The 26548-nt window shown below is 37.1% G+C and overlaps 1 protein-coding gene across 2 annotated transcripts in view; it reads left to right on the top strand.

The window, feature by feature from the left end:
* LOC121949146 (E3 ubiquitin-protein ligase SH3RF3-like) overlaps positions 1 to 6966 on the top strand; it is a 123872-nt gene extending 116906 nt beyond the window's left edge. For both annotated transcript variants that reach the window (XM_042494762.1, XM_042494763.1), the window contains exon 10: positions 983 to 6966. In XM_042494762.1, coding sequence (XP_042350696.1) covers positions 983 to 1151 — 169 coding nt within the window. In that variant the 3' untranslated portion in view covers positions 1152 to 6966. The remainder of the gene's footprint in view (positions 1 to 982) is intronic.
* The last annotated feature ends 19582 nt before the right edge of the window (positions 6967 to 26548 follow it).

The following is a 26548-nucleotide window of genomic DNA, read 5'->3' on the forward strand; positions in this document are numbered from 1 at the left end:
ACACACACACACACAAACACATTGTAAATGACAGTGTTCAGTGTGAAGCCTGTCGGCTCCCATTCATGTCCTTGTTGTTGCTGCATCATCTGGGATTTAATATCAACACACAATCTGTGAGCAGACATCCCTCAGTGCTGACCAGGAGCAACACCTGATGCTGCTGTGATTGATCAGTAAATCATCATTTTAATCCCAAGACCTAAGCGCTGTTCTCACACATTCACAGCACCATTCCGAGGGGCTCGTCAAGAGGCATTCTGGGAAATTCAGGAACCTACTAGAGCTGTACTAAATAGTTTGAGGCTTCAAAGCTAGTCCATTCAAAAGATTGATATTTCTTCCATGTGTGTTCATTCTTTATTAAATGTCTGCACAATTGCAGATAAAGATAAGGCTACACTAATATTATATTAGTATTATGCTCTTTGTTGAATTAGATTCCAGTTAGGCATAATGGGTTCCTTGACACATATATGCAAAAGGCTCCACCACCAATATATGAGCAGGATACACAGACTTTGTGATCGTTTCATGTCTCTTTGTACTCATGTTTTGTCCCTTTGCAGTTGTGTAGCATTTCTTTGTCATCTTTTTTTGTCTCTTTGTGGTTACTTTGTCTTTACCTTGTTGGTACATGTTATATTCAGTGAAATTTTGCATGTGAGGACCAAGGCCTCATTTGAAAACCTCAGTAGAAGTTTGGAATGTAAAAAAGGGTATATGTTACAACCCTTGAAAATAATAAATAAAGTAAGGGAGGCAGGTCGAGAAAACAGTTGACTCCGAGAATCCATTAAACACATGGATATCAAGGTCTATCTGTTGCCTTTTACCCCAAATTCCACTGCTGTGTGTACCTGGGAACATACTGATACTCTCAACTTTTACCTGTGCTGATTAATTGCTTCAGGTGGGCTATATCAGCATGTGATGTTGCCCGCCGTGTTGTGTGTGTTATAATAGTCTCTGTGTGTGGCAGGTATCGTGTGGTGGTGCCCTACCCACCCCAGAGCGAGGCAGAGATCGAGCTGCGGGAAGGAGACGTGGTGTTTGTCCACAAGAAGAGGGAGGACGGCTGGTACAAAGGCACCCTGCAGAGGACGGGACAGACCGGCCTGTTTCCCAGCAGCTTCGTCGAGAGCTTCTGAGCCAGAGAGAAGTAGGAAAAACAACAAAACACTGTTCCTGTTTCTGAGTCACAAAAATACACACAAGCTTCACAGCTATACATACACGGATGGACCGACATTGGTTTCTAAGAACACTTTTGGATAGAAAAAGCAAATTATTATTCTGGATTTCAATGGAAATGTGTAGTTTTACATAATGGTCAAAATGCAATTCTTTAACACTGAAATAATCACACAAAAAGTTATTAAATACTGGCACAAAAAACATCATCATCATTAATAGTAACTGTCGTCAGAAACCCAAATCGGTCCAGCTAATTCACACACATACACACACACACACACACACACAGAGACACATACTGGAAAGCTCGTCCCAGCTTCAACCAGCCACACAGGAAGCAGGGCAGCTTTTCCCGTCACTCTCCCGGGGACAGTGTTGGGTCAGAGGGCCTCCATCGGACTCTTTGTCCGGACCTGTGATGTTGACTACTGAAGGCACATAGACTCAAAGAGCACAGAAAGACAAACCTGCCTCCCAGTTCTCCTCCTTGGCATCATCCACCAGCAAACATTAGCACAAAAAGCATTAGCTCTGCTTTCCACTGAGACCTCAGAACTTGAATTTGGGTGCTTTCTCTGTTTGAAACATGAAGATATATGGCCAGGCGATGAGGGAAGTGTGTGAGCCTATAGGATCATTGTAAGCACATCTCCGTGTCTAGTTTGTGACAACAAGCACATGTTTCTTACCAACTCTTACCAATATATGTTAATAACAATGCATGTAGCATTATTATGTTTTTTTTATATGTTGAAATAGATGTTTGTGTTGTCCCAAACTAGTCATGCTGTGATGATCTGTCACAAAGCAAAAGGTGCAAAAAGTAAAATAGGTGATTCATTTCTTCTATTTATATATAAACATACATTTTTACAGCCATCTTCTGTCGTTACAACTGGGTTAAACTGATTTAACTGGCTTGCTGAATGTAGGAAGAAACGAGTTACGCCATAACTCTTTCAAAGGTTTAATTTGTACTGATAAAGGTGGGGTTTTTTTATCTTTTATGAGGAATTATAGTGACAAAGAATGCACTTGGTAATATTTCATACGACATGCCAATATATATATATATATATATACATATATATGCATACATATACATATACAGTATTTTACACACTCAGTCATTATTTATTTGACAAACGGGATTTCTGTTGCAACTTGTCACAAACAGTTTTCTTTAAGCAGGCACAAACCTCTTTGGTAGGACTAAAATCTTAAACAGCCTTTTTAGTTTAAAATGTAAAAATTTCTAAACAAACCAACAAAAAGATGAAGTGCGGTTGGTTCAAGGAAATTTAATGCATCATTGCTAACAGTAAAACAGTTAGCCTTTTCTTTATATACTGTTGAGAGTTTTTGGCTGTTTTATTTTGCGTACTAACATACTACGTACTCAATCTGTATGTACTGCCTACTAAATTAATGATTAGGTATGCCATTATTCACAAACCGTTCAAATTGAAGTATACTAAGACAATATGTTGTCTCTGCTTTACATGACTGTGCTGATCTTATCTTGATTTTTTCTCAAACCCTTTGCAAGTACTGTAAGAGGAATCTGCAAAGGGAGAGTAGGGAGGGTCCTGAATTCACCCTCCTAGGAGAAAAAATAAAAAGCTCCCCTCACCCCTCCCTTGTTGCAGAACCTAGAGTGGTCTTCAGGTGCCACCACCAAATACAAGCTGCCACTTCAATGTAAAAATGCTAATGGCCCTATCTAGAGCCAGTTTTTGGTTTGTTTAATCTGGACAGGCAGGCTCTGTGAAAGAGGAACAGCTCCCTATGTAAATATAAAAAACTCATTAAGAGCTCATGAAAACACTACAATTCTTATTTTCAGGTGATTATATTTAGAGGAAAAATAACACAATTATGAATATTGTATCCAATTTCTGCCAATAGATTCCCCTAAAAGAACTACAAATCATCTGAGGGCAGTTGAGTGTGTCAAGTAAGCTCAAATCATACTCAAGAATTTTTATAAATCTAACAAACATTGGGCATTTCTTGCGTACATAAAATCCACAGCTAAGCCATTGGAAAGCACTACATCCTTGTTTTTACATCATACTTAGTATGAATAGTATGTTAGTATGCAATGTCAAACACAGCCTTTTTCTGACTACAGTATTGTGAAACCAAATGTCCATGGATTTTGCTTACAGAAGAATGCGGGGGTCGAGGGTAAAACACCTGTAGGCAGAGACCAAGACTCTTATCACACAACTGCCAACCTTTTACAACAACTTTTCCTCTAGTCTTTTCAAATTGTAACAAGTTTTTTTTTTTGTTTTTTGTTTTTTGTATGGCTTCAGCGAGTGTACAGTCGGTCTGCTTTGTGAATTTCTACGTCCTAAGTGTGCAGGCTTGTCTAGTTTACATCCAGCCACAACCATCTACCTTGTTTTCCTATTTCTGGAGATAGAAGCACAGTGAAACTCAGAGCTTGTCTCGCTAAATCTGTGTGTGTGTGTGTGTGTGTGTGTGTGTGTGTGTGTGTGTGTGAGAGAGAGAGAGAGAGAGAGAGAGAGAGAGAGAGTGCGTGCGTGTGCATGTGTGAGGGTAATACTGGCTATGTATCGTCTAAGACTATAGTTCATGAATGGTTTTCTTCACCTGCAGTTTTTAAAAACTGAGCCAGAATTAAGCACAAACAACTACTGGCAATGTGCACACAGGTGAAGCTCAATCATTGGCCAAGTACATAAATGACTAATTAGGTAATAACCAGAAGAGAGTCTGTCATTTGCTAAGCACACTTGAAGCCCCTTGGTGAACTTGTCATATTGGAAAGATGACAAAATTCTAGGTGGAGAAAACAGTTGACTTGTTGCATCGCCTCAATAAAAAACTTCCCAGAGTCATCAAAATGCTGCTGCGTCAAAAAAGTTTGGAGACTTCTGTTGTTTCTCATTCCTATCCAGACGTATGACTTTGTTACAAGCTCTCGACAGACTCACAGAAAACAAGCACAATGCAGAAATGATACTGCAGACAAAAAAAATGCAGTTCAGTGCCACAGGTTTTCCCTCACCAACCTTTTCCCAGATTAAAAGGAGATTTTTTTTTTTTAAGTAGGGTTGTATGGCGTACATGTCCATGGTCAGTGTATTACAAAAAGTAGATTTGAGTCAGCACGCCCCCAGTTTAGAGAAGCAAGCTGGAGTCTGATACAGAGGCAATGTACTACTGTGAAACAGAACAAACAGAACATATTGTAGCCAATCTAAAAAAAAACCTTTCACCTACAAAATTCAATATCAGCTTAAGTGTATGATCTGCTGTGAGTACTTTCACCATTTTATCTTTCCATCAGACTGCTCCCTCTGTCAATAATGGCTCCAATTTCCCATCTATGTTCTCTTCAAAGCCACCATATTGACAAAAACTATTGACAAAAACATTTTCGCTCGCTGCACGGGACAAATGCTTGGCTACTGCTGCTTTGATCAGTTAGTTTTTTTGTGTTATTTTGTGACTTGGTGAATCCAAACTAATCCTCTTGAGCAGCAAATACATGAAATACCACAAACAAAATAACTGATTGAGGCACTGGTAGGCCAGCAGCTCCTGTGTTCAGCAATGTTAAATCACTGTTTTTCTCAATGGAGTTCGTCTTTAAAGAGAGCGATATAACAGTTTCATTTTCCATTTGGAAATCACTGTCTGACATTAAGGTAAAGCAGAGAAATATAGTTCTAAATATAGAATTAACTTAAATTGTTTTTTTTAGGTGGGCCTTTAATAGGCAGCTAAAATAGGTTGTGTTGCTAACCCAACCACAGCAGCAGATTACTTCGCCTCCATGTCAGACTCCAGCCTGCTTATCCTCACAGGGGGTATGCAAACTGTAATCTATTGTATATAATGTTCTGTCTGTGAATAAGCACCGCATACAACCCAACCTCAAAAAATCTGAACTATCCATTCAGTGGTCTAATAATGTTGTCTAATGATAGAATTGTTTACTACTAAATGAAACTGAAGAGCAGCAAGCGTCTTTGACTTTGTGTTTTTTATGTTTTCGTGTTCTCCTTGAACTTAAAGTAGAGGCAGTGTGTCATTGAGGAGACAAAGCACAAGCATTTTGTACTTGTGTCGTTTTTTTTGTTCTGTTTTTGGGCTTTTTAATCCCCACGGTTACATTTTGGAGAAAATAACTTGACCCAGATCCCTTAAACTGTGAAGGAAAGTGAACAAGACGGGAAATTTACTTTACAAAGTGATTACAGCATGCTCTGCAATCAACTTGTGGTGGCTGACAGTGCATTATGGGTAGTCCTGTGCATCTGAAACAGCAGATGAAGCCAAAAACACTCTCTCAATCTATATCAAGATTTTTCTCAGTCACATACTCACAGTACACACATGCAGTAAGAGACTAGGGTTGCTCTGACAGATATTTCAGTTAGAATCATATGAAAAAGTTTGATTCTTCATATTTAATGTTTAACTGACCAATTTTGTCCATTGATTTTTAATTGTATTTCACATAAGTGTACCAGACTATGATTTTTGTGGGGCTTTTAATTGAGTGTTTCAGTTCAGCCAAGTAAAAATGCCAGTTGATTTGCCATGAAAAGGGTCAAAACTAAATGTCAAATTTCTGCAGAAGACATAGGTTATTGGAAGCTTCAATCCAAAAAAATATCTGCACTGGCCTTCAAAAACTGTCAGTCAAATCCTAGTGCCTACAAATGCCACCACACACACATACACACACGTTAACAAAACACACAAAGCTATTTACATCAGGCAGGCCAGTCCATCTTTTGTCTCTCTCTCTCTAACTTCTTATCAGTACAATAAGCCTGCTGCTTGTTTATTCTCGCAGCTCTGCTTCTGCTTTTGACTCAGAAACCAGCAGGTCCCAGAACAGCTCTGCACAAACCCCCTGAGCAAGGTTTCCCTTATTATGTTTGTACGCCCGCTGATCAGAGGACTCTAATTTCTACTGAGTCAAACTTAAGCACAAGTCCTCATGTGTGTCAACGGACCTCAGCGGTGTTATTTTGTTTTCCCGGGGTTGATGCTGTGAGGAGGAGAAGAGTTTACAACAGTCGAAACATCAGGAATTAAAAACCACAGTGGTCACTTTACACAGACTATTTTGAACTGCTGGTTACGCAAATGTTTTCATGTCGTTTGTGTTTTATTTACGTGACGTAAGCTTGTCCTTGGCCTCAAGCTTCCTGGTTGTAATTACCACTTGGGAACTAGTGGTGATGGCTTGAAAAATTGTGGACAAGCCATCAGCAGTGGTGGTAACTTCCATTGGACATGAACACAAAACATTGCACATAGAAATTTTTATTGGACTTGATGTCAAATTTCTTCATTTTTTTGTCCTTCCAGGAAGCCTGAGCACTCACCCTGCCATCTTGAATTAGATGTCGGCCATATTTGTTCCTATGGATACTTGTGTGTTTGAGTGTATGTGTGGGTGCGTGCATTGGGAGGGGGCCTCTGTATGTAGCTCTTTACATTAAAAAGGAACTTTATGATAAAGTGTGGTGTGGTGCTCACACCTCAACAGTTGGGTTTAAAACAGCGGTACAGTGAGGAAAAAGTATATATATTATTCTATATTGTGCAGAATATTTATAGGCCTTTTGTGCCATCAAAGTCATGCTCTGCGCTGGCCACGCCCAGCGCTCTCTACCATGTGATCATTATACATCGTCTTGTACCGATGACCCGTGGTTGATTTGATTGTTTTTTCATGTCAAGTGCATTTTTCGCAATAAATGCCTTTGTTTTAAATCTGATGTTCAACGTCTTTTCTTCGCATCTGCCTACAGCTTCATAACAGAGAAAACACAGGCAGCAGGAGGAAGCAATACACACTTGTGCATAACAAACACATTACCTGTACAGCCCATTAGGATTTTACAGTTGCCCTTTGGAGGATTCATCCTGAGAATCATATTACATTCTCCTCTAATTGTAATTATCTGCACTCACAATGTGCTCATTATGAAGACGTATGAGCAGCACTCCAGGTACAGCTGTATGACGGGGAGCATTACTGTCTTTATCGTTACAGACATGCCAGTAAAGGATGTTTAGAAATACAGCTGACACTCTTTCTGTCTTTTCGTCGTCTCCCTTCCTTCTCTCCTTCTGTCTGTCTTGTGTTGTCACGCCAACACTGGCATGGACGGGGTGTGTAATTGGTAATTTCAGAGTGTCGCCGGCACACCCCTTAAATGACAACCTCATCTCTCCAGCAGCCGGGCCTGTCTCCAATGATCACCTCCATTTGCATTTAGAGTGACTAGCAAAAGGTGACAAGGGTGTGTGTGTGTGTGAGCGCAGGGGTATGACAGCTATCATGGATGAAAGTGCAAACAGGAAAACTTGACAGAGGCACATATTCAAACTGTTATATTTAAGGCTAGCAGGAGGCAGGCAGCAAATTTCGTTAGATTTCTACAAAGATAGAAGTAGGAGAAGTGGGAATAATCACTTCCCACCCAGAGGGCAGCTATTGGTGTTTGTATACACACTTTCTCCACATTTTGGTGAAATCTCCTCAGGGCATCCTATTCCCAACCTACCAGCGAGGTGCTGCAGGTTCCTGCAGGGAATCGATCAGCATTCCTCTGCTTTACGCCAGACCTGTCTCTCTACCTGTCTGTGTACCAGCGGTGAGTCACATGAAGGGCGGAAGGTAAGACACTGCAGGGAACAAGACCTCTACCAGGCAGTACAGGGCCGTCCCTTTGTGTGTGTTCAGATATAGCCAAGTTGTGGGCAGGGAAGATGTTAAGCTACTGCTGCAAAGGCAGCTTTTGATCATCCTCTATCCTCTTACCTTAAGAAAAAAGGGGAAGAAATGTAACTGTGTCTACAGTAGACTTCTTTTATGATGAATTAGAGGAGTGGAGAGGAATTAATTTAGGAGTCTGTGGGCTTTACATCTGTCTGAAAATGCCTTAAAAGATACACTTGTATTCCTTTGGTTTGCTGCAATATTGGAAATAGAAGGTTAATTTTTCAGAGCTGATTGTGCTAACACTAAAATTGTGCTCCTGTTTGCAGACAGAGCTCCAAAAAGTCTTGTGTTCACAAAACTGGGCCTGGAACTACTTCAAAATTCTCCTGGTCAGACACATGTAAGTATGACTTAGTCATGATATTTGAATTTTTCATCTCCTTAAAGAAAAACAATATCACTCTCAGTGACGAAGACAGTTTTCAGATATTTTAAAATAGAACAAAATTTCTCACACTGTCCAAAACTAATTGGACAACTGTTGTACCTTCATAGACACATGCCGTTTGCACTTCCCAAAATTGCAGCTGCTTTTACATTGTCCTTTGCTTCCATCTTTGGCTAACACCAGGTGACCAACTCCATTTTTTCCTTTTACGTGACCTCATAATGCAGAATCTGTTTTTTGCACTTATGATCTAAATTTTGTCTAACCAAGTTTTTGATATGATTTTGTGAGAGATATTTACTATGTCATGTTAAGAGAACCAGATCAAAACCCAAAAGATGAAAGCTTTGAAGGAATACTTCACAAAATTACTATTTTAATATAATTTTTCCATGCTGTGGTCCCTTGAATTTGGCAGAAATTCATTGACTGGGGACCATGTTTAACAGCAACATCTGTTCCTAAACTCTCACAGTAGTATAATCCAAGTCTCATTTATACAGTCATATACTTAGTACTTCCCTAACACATGGCATTATTGTTAAAACCTTGATATTTAAAACTATCTTGCAAGAATGCATGTGTTTTCAAAGTACTTAGCATTTGACTGGATAAGAAAGACTTGGATTAAACTGCACAAGTTGTGTGAGAGTTTGTTAATGAATGTTTTTAAATAGTTTAGCTTTTATTAAATGTGGCGACCCAACTCCGGATAAGCGGAAGAAAATGGATGGATGGACGGATAAACATAGTCCCCAATTAATCAGTAGATCAATTTGATGGCCATTCTATTGTGGAAGCATACAGGGAAAATCTGGAAAAGGAAAGCCTGTGTGGCAGAATGAGATGCCTCATCTTCTGCGGCCTTATGTGTCTCTTTGGGTTGCCGTAATTCCTGGTCGCCTTGCTTCCTTCTTCCCGCAGGTAATGAAGCAGTAGCTGCATTATTTGACTGAAGAAAATATTATCCAAGTCGCTGTTTTACTAAGACATGTTCGCTTTTTGTAGCTGCTCAGACTGCAGATCCTGTCGCCACATAATCGCTTGTGGGCCGTTCTCTGCGTCAGCGACATGACGTTCTTCCTCTCCTTCAGATGATCGTTGAGACGGCCGGATATCGGTATGTACGCCTTATGCAGTTTGCCCTAGCACTTCTAGTCTTCTAAATTCAGCTCCCGTGACTGGAGCATGGCAGCAGCATGGAGACGGGAGCCACTGCTGCTTTGCTTTGTTGGCCTCTGTTCCTGTCTTTTCGTGCTTTGGTTGTGCCACACACCCACTTAACTGTTGCAGCCTGGCCTGCTGCTTCCCAAGTGCCACTACAGCGCCCGCAGGCTCGGTTTGGTTCGGTTCAGTTCGGCTCTGAGCTTGGCTTATGCATGCTGTGTAATTTTGATTATTTCGAACAATTTGCCATTTTGTTTTCATTAGATTTGGTATTTGATGAATGAAGTATTGTGTTCAGTCCTTTGTTTAATTTCTGTCTGTCATTCTTTTTGACGTAACTTAGGCTGATTTCTCATTGATTTTGGGTAATTATGCATTTGTTCATTCTGTTCTTTTTCTTTTTCTTTTTTTTTTTTGAGCTGAGTGTACCCCACTAACTCTGTTTTACTTTACCCCCTTACAGTTGCTGAGTGCTACGGTGGTGGTCCTGGTGTCACAGGTGGTGGTTTCCCCTTCCTGTGTGCTGTGTGTCCCCCTGGTCTTGGTTTTCCTTCCTCACATGCATGTGCGAGTGTCATGAGTGGCTGGGGTGACCTTATTTTTCTTTCAGACCCCTCACATCCCTTCCCAACACATCTTCCCCACTGGTGAGCCTCAGCACTATTAAGTTCCTCCTCTTCCCTAATCCCGTGTGTGTGTTGTTGTTTTTTTTATTGTGTTTTAAAAGAAAGTTTTGTAATAAAATTTGTTAAAAATGTTTGCTTACCTGGAACCACATCTCCTACCTCTCTCTTAAGTATAACAGACCAGAGTGCATTAGTAATTTTGGTACTGTCATATTTTATATTTCCTGGGGTAAAATTCCCCACAGTGGCATTGTCAGTCATCAACCTTTTCCAAAATTTCCCACCCTCTGTTTTTTTTGCCTATCACCAAACCTGGATTGCCAAAGAACACCTCAGAAGATGTCATACTATAGTACATTGTCCAAAATCACACCAAAAAGTCATAGTGTAATACAGTGTCCAAAAAGTCATACTATAGTATGACGTCCTAAATTGCACCAAAAGGTCATAATATAGTATGTCATCCAAAATCGCACCAAAAAGTCACACTATAGTACATTGTTAAAAAACTCACCAAAAGTCATTATAAAGTACGTCGTCCAAAGTCGCACCAAAAAGTGACGTTTTCGACATTTTTAGCGGTTTTATGAACATGCTATACCATGATGTGTCTTGACAGCTATAATGCGCTTTTTTTTTTTAGCTGTTTTTTGACATTTTTTCTTTGCTATGCCATGTCTTGGCAGGCTATTCTAACCTTTGTTCAACAGTTTTCAGCAGTTTTTGAGATATGTCAAATTTTGACATTTTTGGCCTTACTATAGTCTTACATTTTTGGTCATTTTTTCACCATGCCAAATTTTTGGCCCTTTTTGCAACTTTCTTTGCTATGGCGTTTCTTGGCAGGCTATTCTGAGGTGTTTCCAGCTTTTTTCAGCAGTTTTTTTGGGATGTGTCAAATTTTGACATTTTTGGTCTTACTATAGTCTTGCATTTTTGGAAATTTTTTCGACATGCCAAATTACAATGGCTTTGGCCCTTTTTGCAACTTTCTTTGCTATGCCGTGTCTTGGCAAGCTATTCTAAGCTGTTTTCAACAGTTTTCAGCCATTTTTTTTGATGTGTCAAACTTTGACATCTTTGGACTTACTATAGTCTTGCATTTTTGGTCATTTGGTTGACATGTCAACTTATGAGGTTTTTTAGCCCTTTTTTGCAACTTTCTTTGCTGAAAAATCATTGAAACAGCTTAGAATAGCCTGCCAAGACATGCCATAGCAGTTTTTTGGACATGTCAAATTTTGACATTTTTGGCCTTCTTGCATTTTAAGTGATTTTTTCGGCAACTTTCTCTACTATGGCATGTCTTGGCAGGCTTTTCCTAGCTGTTTCTAAGTGTTTTCAGCCGTTTTTGGGATATGTCAAATTTTTTTTCAACATGCTGTTTTATGATGTTTTTGGCCATTATTTGAACATGCTATACAGTACATTAAGGTGTCAACAAGCTGTAGTAAGTCATTTTCAGCTGTTTTTTAAAATTTTATATTTTTCAACATACGATTACCATGTCATTTCTAGCCATTTTTTCGACATGCTATATAGTTTTGTTTATGGCCTTTTTTGGAACATGCTACACTGTGATGTGTCTCAAGAACCTATAATATGTCATTTTCAGGCATTTTTAGATGTAAAAATTTAACATTTTTCAACATACATATATTGTATATATTATGTTGTTTCCAGCCATCTCTTCAACAAGGCTTTTGGCCTTTTTTTCGACATAGCATAGCTGTATTATGACCTGGCTCGACATGCTATACTGTGTTGTTTGCAGCCATTTTCTAACATCTCAAAATTTTACCTTTTTCAACATACTGTACTATGATGTTTCTAGCCATTTTTCCGACATGCTATTTAATGATGTTTTTGGTCATTTTTTGAACATGTTATACCAAAATGTGTCTCAATGAGCTATGTCATTTTAAGCCGTCTTTTCCACACTACAAAATTTGTTGACAAACTATACCTGTAGTTCCCAGCCAGACATGCTATATTATTTTTTTTTTTGCCTGCAACATGCTATACTGTGATGTGTTGCGAAAAGATATAATATGTCATTTTCAGCATTTTTTTCCACATAACAAAATCTGACAATTTTTGACAAACTATACTTTGTCATTTCCAGCCATATTTTGCAACTTTCTTTGCTAAAGCATGTCTCGACAGACTATTGTTTACTACTGTTTACAAATGTTTTAAGCAGTTTTTGGGACATGTCAAATTTTGACATATTTGGCCTTACTATAGTCTTGCATTTTTGGTCATTTTTTGGACATGCCAAATTCTCATGTTTTTGGCCCTTTTTGCAACTTTCTTTGCTATGCCATGTCTTGGCAGGCTATTCTAACCTTTGTTCAACAGTTTTCAGCAGTTTTTGAGATATGTCAAATTTTGACATTTTTGGCCTTACTATAGTCTTACATTTTTGGTCATTTTTTCACCATGCCAAATTTTTGGCCCTTTTTGCAACTTTCTTTGCTATGGCGTTTCTTGGCAGGCTATTCTGAGGTGTTTCCAGCTTTTTTCAGCAGTTTTTTGGGATGTGTCAAATTTTGACATTTTTGGTCTTACTATAGTCTTGCATTTTTGGAAATTTTTTCGACATGCCAAATTACAATGGCTTTGGCCCTTTTTGCAACTTTCTTTGCTATGCCGTGTCTTGGCAAGCTATTCTAAGCTGTTTTCAACAGTTTTCAGCCATTTTTGGGATGTGTCAAACTTTGACATCTTTGGACTTACTATAGTCTTGCATTTTTGGTCATTTGGTCGACATGTCAACTTATGAGGTTTTTAGCCCTTTTTGCAACTTTCTTTGCTGAAAAATCATTGAAACAGCTTAGAATAGCCTGCCAAGACATGCCATAGCAGTTTTTTGGACATGTCAAATTTTGACATTTTTGGCCTTCTTGCATTTTAAGTGATTTTTTCGGCAACTTTCTCTACTATGGCATGTCTTGGCAGGCTTTTCCTAGCTGTTTCTAAGTGTTTTCAGCCGTTTTTGGGATATGTCAAATTTTGACATTTTTCGTCTTGCATTTTTGGTCATTTCTCCGATATGCCAAATTCTGATATTTTTGGCCCTTTTTGCAACTTTCTTTGCTATGGCGTGTCTTGGCAGGCTATTCTACGATGTTTTCAACAGTTTTAAGCCGTTTTTGGGATGTGTCAAATTTTGACTTTTTTTGGCTTACTATAGTCTTGCATTTTTGGTATTTTTTTTGACATACCAAATTATGATATTCTTGACCCTTTTTGCAACTTTCTTTGTGATGGTGTGTCTTGGCAGTCTATTCTAAGCTGTTTCCAGCTGTTTTCACTGGTTTTTGGGACATGTCAAATTTTAACATTTTGGCCTTTGGTCTTGCATTTTTGGTCATTTTTTTGACATGCCAAATTGTGGCATTTTTGTCCCTTTTTGCAACTTTCTTTGCTATGACATGTATTGGCAGGCTGTTCTCAGGTGTTTTCAACTGTTTTCAGCAGTTTTTGGGATGTGTCAAATTTTGACATTTTTGGCCTTACTATAGTCTTGCATTTTTGGTCATTCTTTTCGACATGCCAAATTCTGATGTTTTTGGCCCTTTTGGCAACTTTCTTTGCTATGGCATGTCTTGACAGGCTATTATAAGCTGTTTACAAATGTTGTAAGCTGTTTTTGGGATGTGTCAAATTTTGATGTTATTGGCCTTACTATAGTCTTGCATTTTTGGTCATTTTTTGGACATGCCAAATTCTGATGTTTTTGGCCCTTTTTGCAACTTTCTTTGCTATGGTGTGTCTTGACAGGCTATTATAAGCTCGTTACAACTGTTTTAAGCCGTTTTTGTGATGTGTCAAATTTTGATGTTATTGGCCTTACTATAGTCTTGCATTTTTGGTCATTTTTTCGACATGCCAAATTCTGATGTTTTTGGCCCTTTTTGCAACTTTCTTTGCTATGGTGTGTCATGGCAGTCTATTCTAAGCTGTTTCCAGCTGTTTTCACTGGTTTTGGGATGTGTCAAATTTTGACATTTTTGGCCTTACTATAGTCTTGCATTTTTGGTCATTTTTTGGACATGCCAAATTCTGATGTTTTTGGCCCCTTTTGCAACTTTCTTTGCTATGGCATGTCTTGACAGGACATTTATACGCTGTTTACAACTGCTTTAAGCCGTTTTTGGGATGTGTCAAATTTTGACATTTTTGGCCTTACTATAGTCTTGCATTTTTGTCATTTTTTGGACATGCCAAATTCTGATATTTTTGGCTCTTTTGGCAACTTTCTTTGCTATGGCATGTCTTGACAGGTTATTCTAATTTGTTTGCAACTGTTTTAAGCCATTTTTTTGTCATTCTCTTCTCCTCTGCTCTCAGGTGACATCAACCTGACTGGCCTGGCTGTGCATGGGTAGTGTGGGCACTCCTAGACTGGCCAGTCACACTCAGGGCTCTTGCCTGCAGTGATAGAGTCTCTGCCTGTTGGACCTGCCACGTGTGGTGTTGAATTCTGCTGCTCAATTCGAGTTTCCTTCGTGAACAAGGTTGGTGGAGTGGAGTGAGGTGTGGATATGGGGTACGTAGGTCACATTGTCTAAAAACACTAGGTTTTAGGGTTGGTGCCACCTCTGTATATTTATTTTTGGTTAAGCTTCTTTTTAGATAAGAGAGTCATTTTTTTTTTAGTTTGTTTTCAAGACCAAATTCAGTTTAGGCCCTGTTTTATTGTAGTTTTTTTTTTTATTTTTTGGCACAACCTCTCATCCCACCCTCTTCCTCCACAATTGTAAATTTTTGTTAGTAGTAGTAGCTTCCAATAAATCATGTTCTTTTAGACACACACATACTCTGACTCCATCTTTTCTTTTGATTCATGTGTTGATGTCTCCTTTCCACCCATCCAATGTAGAAGATGTAACAATAACCTGCCAAGACATGCCATAGCAAAAAAAAGCTACAAAAAGAGCCAAAAACATTATAATTTGGTATGTTGGGAAATGACCAAAAATGCAACACTGTAGTAAGGCCAAAACTATCAAAATTTGACACGTCCCTAAAACATCTTAAAACAGTTGTAAAACAGCTGAGAACAGCCTGCCAAAGAAACGCCATGAAAAGAAAGGCCAAAAATGTCATAATTTGGCATGTCAAAAATTAAACAAAAATGCAAGACTATAGTAAGGCCAAAAATTTCAAAATTTTACACATTCAAAAAAACGCTGAAAACACTCAGAATAGCCTGCCATGACACGCCATAGGAAAAAAAGTTGCAAAAGGGGCCAAAAACATCAGAATTTGGCATGTCCAAAAAATGACCAAAAATGCAAGACTATAGTAAGGCCAAAAATGTCAAAATTTGACACATCCCAAAAACAGCTTAAAACAGTTGTAAAGAGCTTATGATAGCCTGTCAAGACACGCCATAGCAAAGAAAGTTGCCAAAAGAGCCAAAAATATCAGAATTTGGCATGTCCAAAAAAAATGACCAAAAATGCAAGACTATAGTAAGGCTGAAAATGTCAAAATTTTACACATCCAAAAAAACACTGAAAATACTTGGAAACAGCTCAGAATAGCCTGCCATGACACACCATAGGAAAGAAAGTTGCAAAAAGTGCAAAAAACTTCAGAATTTGGCATGTCGAAAAAATGACCAAAAATGCAAGACTATAGTAAGGCCAAAAATGTCAAAATTTTACACATCCCAAAAACGGCTTAAAACAGTTGTACACAGCGTATAATATCCTGTCAAGACATGCCACCATAGCAAAGAAAATTGCAAAAGGGGGCCAAAAAACATCAGAATTTGGCATGTCCAAAAAATGACCAAAAATGCAAGACTATAGTAAGGCCAAAAATGTCAAAATTTGACACATCCCAAAAAAACGGCTTAAAACATTTGTAAACAGCTTATAATAGCCTGTCAAGACACGCCATAGCAAAGAAAGTTGCCAAAAGAGCCAAAAACATCAGAATTTTGGCATGTCCAAAAAATGACCAAAAATGCAAGACTATAGTAAGGCCAAAAATGTCAAAATTTGACACATCCCAAAAAAAACGGCTTACAACAGTTGTAAAGAGTGTATAATATCCTGTCAAGACACGCCATAGCAAAGAAAGTTGCAAAAAGAGCAAAAAACATCAGAATTTGGCATGTCCAAAAAATGACCAAAAATGCAAGACTATAGTAAGGCCAAAAATGTCAAAATTTTACACATCCCAAAAACAGCTTAAAACAGTTGTAAACAGCTTATAATATTCTGTCAAGACACGCCATAGCAAAGAAAGTTGCAAAAAGAGCCAAAAACATCAGAATTTGGCATGTCCAAAAAATGACCAAAAATGCAAGACTATAGTAAGGCTGAAAATGTCAAAATTTTACAAATCCCAAAAACAGCTTAAAACAGTTGTAAACAGCTTATAATAGCCTGTCAAGACATGCCATAGCAAAGAAACTTGCAAAGAGGGCCAAAAACATCAGAATTTTGGCATGTCCAAAAAATGACCAAAAATGCAAGACTATAGTAAGGCCAAAAATGTCAAAATTTTACACATCCCAAAAAACAGCTTAAAAACAGTTGTAAAGAGCGTATAATATCCTGTCAAGACACGCCATAGCAAAGAAAAGTTACAAAAGAGCATAAAAACATCAGAATTTGGCATGTCCAAAAAATGACCAAAAATGCAAGACTATAGTAAGGCCAAAAATGTCAAAATTTTACATATCCCAAAAACAGCTTAAAACATTTGTAAACAGCTTATAATAGCCTGTCAAGACATGCCATAGCAAAGAAAGTTGCAAAAGAGCCAAAAACATCAGAATTTGGCATGTCCAAAAAATGACCAAAAATGCAAGACTATAGTAAGGCCAAAATGTCAAAATTTGACACATCCCAAAAACGGCTTAAAACAGTTGTAAACAGCTTATAATAGCCTGTCAAGACACTGCCATAGCAAAGAAAGTTGCAAAAGGGCCAAAAACATCAGAATTTGGCATGTCCAAAAAATGACCAAAAATGCAAGACTATAGTAAGGCTGAAAATGTCAAAATTTTACACATCCCAAAAACAGCTTAAAACAGTTGTAAACAGCTATAATAGCCTGTCAAGACATGCCATAGCAAAGAAAGTTGCAAAAAGGGCCAAAAACATCAGAATTTGGCATGTCCAAAAAATGACCAAAAATGCAAGACTATAGTAAGGCCAAAAATGTCAAAATTTGACACATCCCAAAAACGGCTTGGCAAAAACATTTGTAAACAGCTTATAATAGCCTGTCAAGACACGCCATAGCAAAGAAAGTTGCAAAAGAGCCAAAAACATCATCGAATTTGGCATGTCAAAAAAATGACCAAAAATGCAAGACTATAGTAAGGCCAAAAATGTCAAAATTTGACACATCCCAAAAACGGCTTACAACAGTTGTAAAGAGCTTATAATATCCTGTCAAGACACGCCATAGCAAAGAAAGTTGCAAAAGAGCATAAAACATCAGAATTTGGCATGTCCAAAAAATGACCAAAAATGCAAGACTATAGTAAGGCCAAAAATGTCAAAATTTGACACATCCCAAAAACTGCTTGAAAACAGTTGTAAAACAGCTTATAATATTCTGTCAAGACACGCCATAGCAAAGAAAGTTGCAAAAAAGAGCATAAAACATCAGAATTTGGCATGTCCAAAAAATGACCAAAAATGCAAGACTATAGTAAGGCCAAAAATGTCAAAATTTTACACATCCCAAAAACAGCTTAAAACAGTGTGTAAACAGCTTATAATAGCCTGTCAAAACATGCCATAGCAAAGAAAGTTGCAAAAGGGCCAAAAACATCAGAATTTTTGGCATGTCCAAAAAATGACCAAAAATGCAAGACTATAGTAAGGCCAAAAATGTCAAAATTTTACATATCCCAAAAACAGCTTAAAACAGTTGTAAAAAGCTTAGAATAGCCTGTCAAGACACGCCATAGCAAAGAAAGTTGCAAAAAGAGCCAAAAACATCAGAATTTGGCATGTCCAAAAAATGACCAAAAATGCAAGACTATAGTAAGGCCAAAAATGTCAAAATTTTACACATCCCAAAAACGGCTTAAAAACAGTTGTAAACAGCTCATAATATCCTGTCAAGACATGCCATAGCAAAGAAAGTTGCAAAAAGAGCCAAAAACATCAGAATTTGGCATGTCCAAAAAATGACCAAAAATGCAAGACTATAGTAAGGCAAAAAATGTCAAAATTTTGACACATCCCAAAAACAGCTTAAAAAAACAGTTGTAAAAGCAGCTTATAATAGCCTGTCAAGACACCATAGCAAAGAAAAAGTGCAAAAAGGGGCCAAAAACATCAGAATTTGGCATGTCCAAAAAATGACCAAAAATGCAAGACTATAGTAAGGCCAAAAATGTCAAAATTTGACACATTCCAAAAAACTGCTGAAAACAGTTGTAAACAGCTCATAATAGCCTGTCAAGACATGCCATAGCAAAGAAAGTTGCAAAAGAGCAGCCAAAAAACATCAGAATTTGGCATGTCCAAAAAATGACCAAAAATGCAAGACTATAGTAAGGCAAAAAATGTCAAAATTTGACACATTCCCAAAAACTGCTGAAAACAGTTGTAAACAGCTTATAATAGCCTGCCAAGACACGCCATAGCAAAGAAAGTTTGCAAAAAGAGCCAAAAAACATTCAGAATTTGGCATGTCGAAAAAATGACCAAAAATGCAAGACTATAGTAAGGCAAAAAATGTCAAAATTTGACATATCCCAAAAAACGGCTTAAAACAGTTGTAAACAGCTTAATAGCCTGTCAAGACACGCCATAGCAAAGAAAGTTGCAAAAAAGGGCCAAAAACATCCATAATTTGGCATGTCCAAAAAATGACCAAAAATGCAAGACTATAGTAAGGCCAAAAATGTCAAAATTTGACACATCCCAAAAACGGCTTAAAACAGTTGTAAAGAGCTTATAATAGCCTGTCAAGACACGCCATAGCAAAGAAAGTTGCAAAAAGAGCATAAAAACATCAGAATTTGGCATGTCCAAAAAAATGACCAAAAATGCAAGACTATAGTAAGGCAAAAATGTCAAAAATTTTACACATCCCAAAAACAGCTTGAAAACAGTTGGAAACAGCTTCATAATATCCTGTCAAGACATGCCATAGCAAAGAAAAAGTGCAAAAAGAGGCCAAAAACATCAGAATTTGGCATGTCCAAAAAATGACCAAAAATGCAAGACTATAGTAAGGCCAAAAATGTCAAAATTTTTACACATCCCAAAAACAGCTTTGAAAACAGTTGTAAAACAGCTTAGAATAGCCTGTCAAGACACGCCATAGCAAAGAAAGTTGCAAAAAGAGCAAAAAACATCAGAATTTGGCATGTCCAAAAAATGACCAAAAATGCAAGACTATAGTAAGGCCAAAAATGTCAAAATTTTACATATCCCAAAAAACAGCTTAAAAAAGCTTTGTAAACAGCTTATATAGCCTGTCAAGACATGCCATAGCAAAGAAAGTTGCCAAAAGAGCCAAAAAAACATCAGAATTTGGCATGTCCAAAAATGACCAAAAATGCAAGACTATAGTAAGGCAAAAAATGTCAAAATTTGACATCCCCAAAAACGCTTTTAAAACAGTTGTAAACAGCTTAGAATAGCCTGTCAAGACATGCCACAGCAAAGAAAGTTGCAAAAAAGAGCCAAAAAACATCAGAATTTGGCATGTCCAAAAAATGACCAAAAATGCAAGACTATAGTAAGGCAAAAATGTCAAAATTTGACACATCCCAAAAAACTGCTTAAAAAACAGTTGTAAACAGCTCAGAAATAGCCTGTCAAGACATGCCATAGCAAAGAAAGTTGCAAAAAGGGCCAAAAACATCATTTTGGCATGTCCAAAAAATGACCAAAAATGCAAAGACTATAGTAAGGCAAAAATGTCAAAATTTGACACATCCCAAAAACGGCTTAAAACATTTGTAAACAGCTTATAATATCCTGTCAAGACACGCCATAGCAAAGAAAGTTGCAAAAAAAGAGGGCCAAAAACATCCGAATTTGGCATGTCCAAAAAATGACCAAAAATGCAAGACTATAGTAAGGCAAAAATGTCAAAATTTGACACATCCCAAAAACGGCTTACAACAGTTGTTGTAAAAGAGCTATAATAGCCTGTCAAGACACGCCATAGCAAAGAAAGTTGCCAAAAAGAGCCAAAAACATCAGAATTTGGCATGTCCAAAAAATGACCAAAAATGCAAGACTATAGTAAGGCCAAAAATGTCAAAATTTGACACATCCCAAAAACTGCTGAAAACAGTTGTAAAACAGCTTATAATATTCTGTCAAGACATGCCATAGCAAAGAAAGTTGCCAAAAGAGCAAAAACATCAGAATTTTGGCATGTCCAAAAAATGACCAAAAATGCAAGACTATAGTAAGGCCAAAAATGTCAAAATTTTACACATCCCAAAAACTAGCTGAAAACAGTTGTAAAACAGCTTAGAATAGCCTGTCAAGACACACCATAGCAAAAAGTTGCAAAAAGGCCAAAAACATCATTATTTGGCATGTCCAAAAAATGACCAAAAATGCAAGACTATAGTAAGGCCAAAAATGTCAAAATTTTACATATCCCAAAAAACAGGCTTAAAACATTTGTAAACAGCTTATAATAGCCTGTCAAGACACGCCATAGCAAAGAAAGTTGCAAAAAGAGCCAAAAACATCAGAATTTTGGCATGTCCAAAAAATGACCAAAAATGCAAGACTATAGTAAGGCCAAAAATGTCAAAAAATTTGACACATCCCAAAAACAGCTTAAAAACAGTTGTAAAGAGCTTATAATATCCTGTCAAGACACGCCATAGCAAAGAAAGTTGCAAAAAGGGGCCAAAAACATCAGAATTTGGCATGTCCAAAAAAAAAATGACCAAAAATGCAAGACTATAGTAAGGCCAAAAATGTCAAAATTTGACACATCCCAAAAACTGCTGAAAACAGTTGTAAACAGCTTATAATATCGTCAAGACACGCCATAGCAAAGAAAGTTGCAAAAAAAGCCAAAAACATCAGAATTTTGGCATGTCCAAAAAATGACCAAAAATGCAAGACTATAGTAAGGCAAAAATGTCAAAATTTGACACATCCAAAAAAAACTGCTGAAAACAGTTGGAAAACAGCTCAAATAGCCTGCCATGACACACCCATAGCAAAGAAAGTTGCAAAAAGTGCCAAAAAACTTCAGAATTTGGCATGTCGAAAAAATGACCAAAAATGCAAGACTATAGTAAGGCAAAAAATGTCAAAATTTTACACATCCCAAAAACGGCTTAAAACAGTTGTAAAACAGCTTAGAATAATATCCTGTCAAGACACACCATAGCAAAGAAAGTTGCAAAAAGGGGCCAAAAACATCCGAATTTGGCATGTCCAAAAAATGACCAAAAATGCAAGACTATAGTAAGGCAAAAATGTCAAAATTTGACACATCCCAAAAAGCTGAAAAACAGTTGTAAAGAGCTTAATATCCTGTCAAGACACGCCATAGCAAAGAAAGTTGCAAAAAGAGCAAAAAACATCAGAATTTGGCATGTCCAAAAAATGACCAAAAATGCAAGACTATAGTAAGGCAAAAATGTCAAAATTTGACACATCCCAAAAACAGCTGAAAAACAGTTGTAAACAGCTTATAATAGCCTGTCAAGACACGCCATAGCAAAGAAAGTTGCAAAAAGAGCCAAAAACATCAGAATTTGGCATGTCCAAAAAATGACCAAAAATGCAAGACTATAGTAAGGCAAAAATGTCAAAATTTGACACACATCCCAAAAAACAGCTGAAAACAGTTGTAAACAGCTTAGAATATATCCTGTCAAGACACGCCATAGCAAAGAAAGTTGCAAAAAGAGCAAAAACATCAGAATTTGGCATGTCCAAAAAATGACCAAAAATGCAAGACTATAGTAAGGCCAAAATGTCAAAATTTTACATATCCCAAAAACAGCTTAAAAAACAGTTTGTAAACAGCTTATAATAGCCTGTCAAGACACGCCATAGCAAAGAAAGTTGCAAAAAGAGCCAAAAACATCAGAATTTGGCATGTCCAAAAAATGACCAAAAATGCAAGACTATAGTAAGGCAAAAATGTCAAAATTTGACACATCCCAAAAACGGCTTAAAACAGTTGTAAACAGCTTATAATAGCCTGTCAAGACATGCCATAGCAAAGAAAGTTGCAAAAAGGGCCAAAAACATCAGAATTTGGCATGTCCAAAAAATGACCAAAAATGCAAGACTATAGTAAGGCAAAAATGTCAAAATTTTACACATCCCAAAAACAGCTTAAAACAGTTGTAAACAGCTTATAATAGCCTGTCAAGACACGCCATAGCAAAGAAAGTTGCAAAAGGGGCCAAAAACATCAGAATTTGGCATGTCCAAAAAATGACCAAAAATGCAAGACTATAGTAAGGCCAAAAATGTCAAAATTTGACACATCCCAAAAACGGCTTAAAACATTTGTAAACAGCTTAGAATAGCCTGTCAAGACACGCCATAGCAAAGAAAGTTGCAAAAAGAGCCAAAAACATCCGAATTTGGCATGTCGAAAAAAATGACCAAAAATGCAAGACTATAGTAAGGCAAAAATGTCAAAATTTGACACATCCCAAAAACGGCTTAAAACAGTTGTAAACAGCGTATAATATCCTGTCAAGACACGCCATAGCAAAGAAAGTTGCAAAAAGAGCATAAAAACATCAGAATTTGGCATGTCCAAAAAATGACCAAAAATGCAAGACTATAGTAAGGCAAAAATGTCAAAATTTGACACATCCCAAAAACTGCTGAAAACAGTTGTAAACAGCTTATAATATTCCTGTCAAGACATGCCATAGCAAAGAAAGTTGCAAAAAGAGCAAAAACATCATTATTTGGCATGTCCAAAAAATGACCAAAAATGCAAGACTATAGTAAGGCAAAAATGTCAAAATTTGACACATCCCAAAAACTGCTGAAAACAGTTGTAAAAACAGCTTAGAATAGCCTGTCAAGACACGCCCATAGCAAAGAAACTTGCAAAAAAGCCAAAAACATCAGAATTTGGCATGTCCAAAAAATGACCAAAAATGCAAGACTATAGTAAGGCCAAAAATGTCAAAATTTGACATATCCCAAAAACGCTTGAAAACAGTTTGTAAACAGCTTATAATAGCCTGTCAAGACACGCCATAGCAAAGAAAGTTGCAAAAAGAGCCAAAAACATCATTTTGGCATGTCCAAAAAATGACCAAAAATGCAAGACTATAGTAAGGCAAAAATGTCAAAATTTTACACATCCCAAAAACTATTGGCTTAAAACAGTTGGAAACAGCTTAGAATAGCCTGTCAAGACACATGCATAGCAAAGAAAGTTGCAAAAAGGGCCAAAAACATCAGAATTTGGCATGTCCAAAAAATGACCAAAAATGCAAGACTATAGTAAGGCCAAAAATGTCAAAATTTGACACATCCCAAAAAACAGCTTAAAACAGTTGTAAAACAGCGTATAATAGCCTGTCAAGACACACCATAGCAAAGAAAGTTGCAAAAAGGGGCCAAAAACATCAGAATTTGGCATGTCCAAAAAATGACCAAAAATGCAAGACTATAGTAAGGCAAAAATGTCAAAATTTGACACATCCCAAAAAAAAACAGCTGAAAACAGTTGTAAACAGCTTATAATATCCTGTCAAGACACTCCATAGCAAAGAAAGTTGCAAAAAGAGCCAAAAAAACACCATCAGAATTTGGCATGTCCAAAAAAATGACCAAAAATGCAAGACTATAGTAAGGCCAAAAATGTCAAAATTTGACACATTCCAAAAACTGCTGAAAACAGTTGTAAACAGCTATAATATCCTGTCAAGACACGCCATAGCAAAGAAAGTTGCAAAAAGAGCCAAAAATATCATAATTTGGCATGTCCAAAAAATGACCAAAAATGCAAGACTATATAGTAAGGCCAAAAAATGTCAAAATTTTACACATCCAAAAAAAACACTGAAAACACTTGGAAACAGCTTAGAATAGCCTGCCAAAACACACCATAGCAAAGAAAGTTGCAAAAAGTGCAAAAAACATTCATAATTTGGCATGTCGAAAAAATGACCAAAAATGCAAGACTATAGTAAGGCCAAAAATGTCAAAATTTTACATATCCCAAAAACGGCTTAAAACAGTTGGAAAACAGCTTATAATATCCTGTCAAGACACGCCATAGCAAAGAAAGTTGCAAAAAGGGGCCAAAAATCCAATTTGGCATGTCCAAAAAATGACCAAAAATGCAAGACTATAGTAAGGCCAAAAATGTCAAAATTTGACACATCCCAAAAACCTTAAAACAGTTGTAAACAGCTTAGAATAGCCTGCCAAAACACCCATAGCAAAGAAAGCAAAGCAAAAAAAAAGAGCAAAAAACATCAGAATTTGGCATGTCCAAAAAAAATGACCAAAAATGCAAGACTATAGTAAGGCCAAAAATGTCAAAATTTGACACATTCCAAAAACTGCTGAAAACAGTTGTAAACAGCTTATAATATTCTGTCAAGACATGCCATAGCAAAGAAGAAAGTTGCAAAAAGCAAAAAGAGCAAAAAACATCAGAATTTGGCATGTCCAAAAAATGACCAAAAATGCAAGACTATAGTAAGGCCAAAAATGTCAAAATTTTACACATCCCAAAAACAGCTTAAAACAGTTGTAAACAGCTCATAAATAGCCTGTCAAGACATGCCATAGCAAAGAAAGTTGCAAAAAGGGCCAAAAACATCCGAATTTTGGCATGTCCAAAAAAATGACCAAAAATGCAAGACTATAGTAAGGCCAAAATGTCAAAATTTTGACATATCCCAAAAACGGCTTAAAACATTTGTAAACAGCTTATAATAGCCTGTCAAGACACGCCATAGCAAAGAAAGTTGCCAAAAGAGCCAAAAAAAATCAGAATTTGGCATGTCCAAAAAATGACCAAAAATGCAAGACTATAGTAAGGCCAAAAATGTCAAAATTTGACACATCCCAAAAACGGCTTTAAAAACAGTTGTAAACAGCTCATAATAGCCTGTCAAGACACGCCACAGCAAAGAAAGTTGCAAAAAGGGCCAAAAACATCAGAATTTGGCATGTCATGTCCAAAAAATGACCAAAAATGCAAGACTATAGTAAGGCAAAAATGTCAAAATTTGACACATCCCAAAAAAGCTTAAAAACAGTTGTAAAACAGCTCATAATAGCCTGTCAAGACACGCCATAGCAAAGAAAGTTGCAAAAAGGGCCAAAAACATCAGAATTTTTGGCATGTCCAAAAAATGACCAAAAATGCAAGACTATAGTAAGGCAAAAATGTCAAAATTTGACACATCCCAAAAACAGCTTAAAACAGTTGTAAACAGCTTAATAATAGCCTGTCAAGACACGCCATAGCAAAGAAAGTTGCAAAAAGGGCCAAAAACATCCGAATTTTGGCATGTCCAAAAAATGACCAAAAATGCAAGACTATAGTAAGGCCAAAAATGTCAAAATTTGACACATCCCAAAAAACAGGCTTAAAACTGTTGTAAACAGCTTATAATATCCTGTCAAGACATGCCATAGCAAAGAAAGTTGCAAAAAAGGGCCAAAAACATCCGAAATTTGGCATGTCCAAAAAAATGACCAAAAATGCAAGACTATAGTAAGGCAAAAATGTCAAAATTTGACACATCCCAAAAACGGCTTACAAAAAAGCATTTGTAAACAGCTTATAATAGCCTGTCAAGACACGCCATAGCAAAGAAAGTTGCAAAAAGAGCCAAAAAAAAAAACATCCGAATTTGGCATGTCCAAAAAATGACCAAAAATGCAAGACTATAGTAAGGCCAAAAATGTCAAAATTTGACACATCCCAAAAACGGCTTACAACAGTTGTAAAAGAGCGTATAATAGCCTGTCAAGACACGCCATAGCAAAGAAAGTTGCAAAAGAGCAAAAAACATCAGAATTTGGCATGTCCAAAAAATGACCAAAAATGCAAGACTATAGTAAGGCCAAAAATGTCAAAATTTGACACATTCCCAAAAACTGCTGAAAACACAGTTGTAAACAGCTTATAATATTCTGTCAAGACACATGCCATAGCAGCAAGAAAGTTGCAAAAAAGAGCAAAAAACATCAGAATTTGGCATGTCCAAAAAAATGACCAAAAATGCAAGACTATAGTAAGGCCAAAAATGTCAAAATTTTACACATCCCCAAAAACAGCTTAAAAAAGTTGTAAACAGCTTATAATAGCCTGTCAAAGACACCACCATAGCAAAGAAAGTTGCAAAAGGGCCAAAAACATCAGAATTTGGCATGTCCAAAAAATGACCAAAAATGCAAGACTATA

The sequence above is a fragment of the Plectropomus leopardus genome, chromosome 10 (assembly GCF_008729295.1).
Source record: "Plectropomus leopardus isolate mb chromosome 10, YSFRI_Pleo_2.0, whole genome shotgun sequence".
In the NCBI taxonomy this organism is placed as follows: Eukaryota; Metazoa; Chordata; class Actinopteri; order Perciformes; family Serranidae; genus Plectropomus; species Plectropomus leopardus.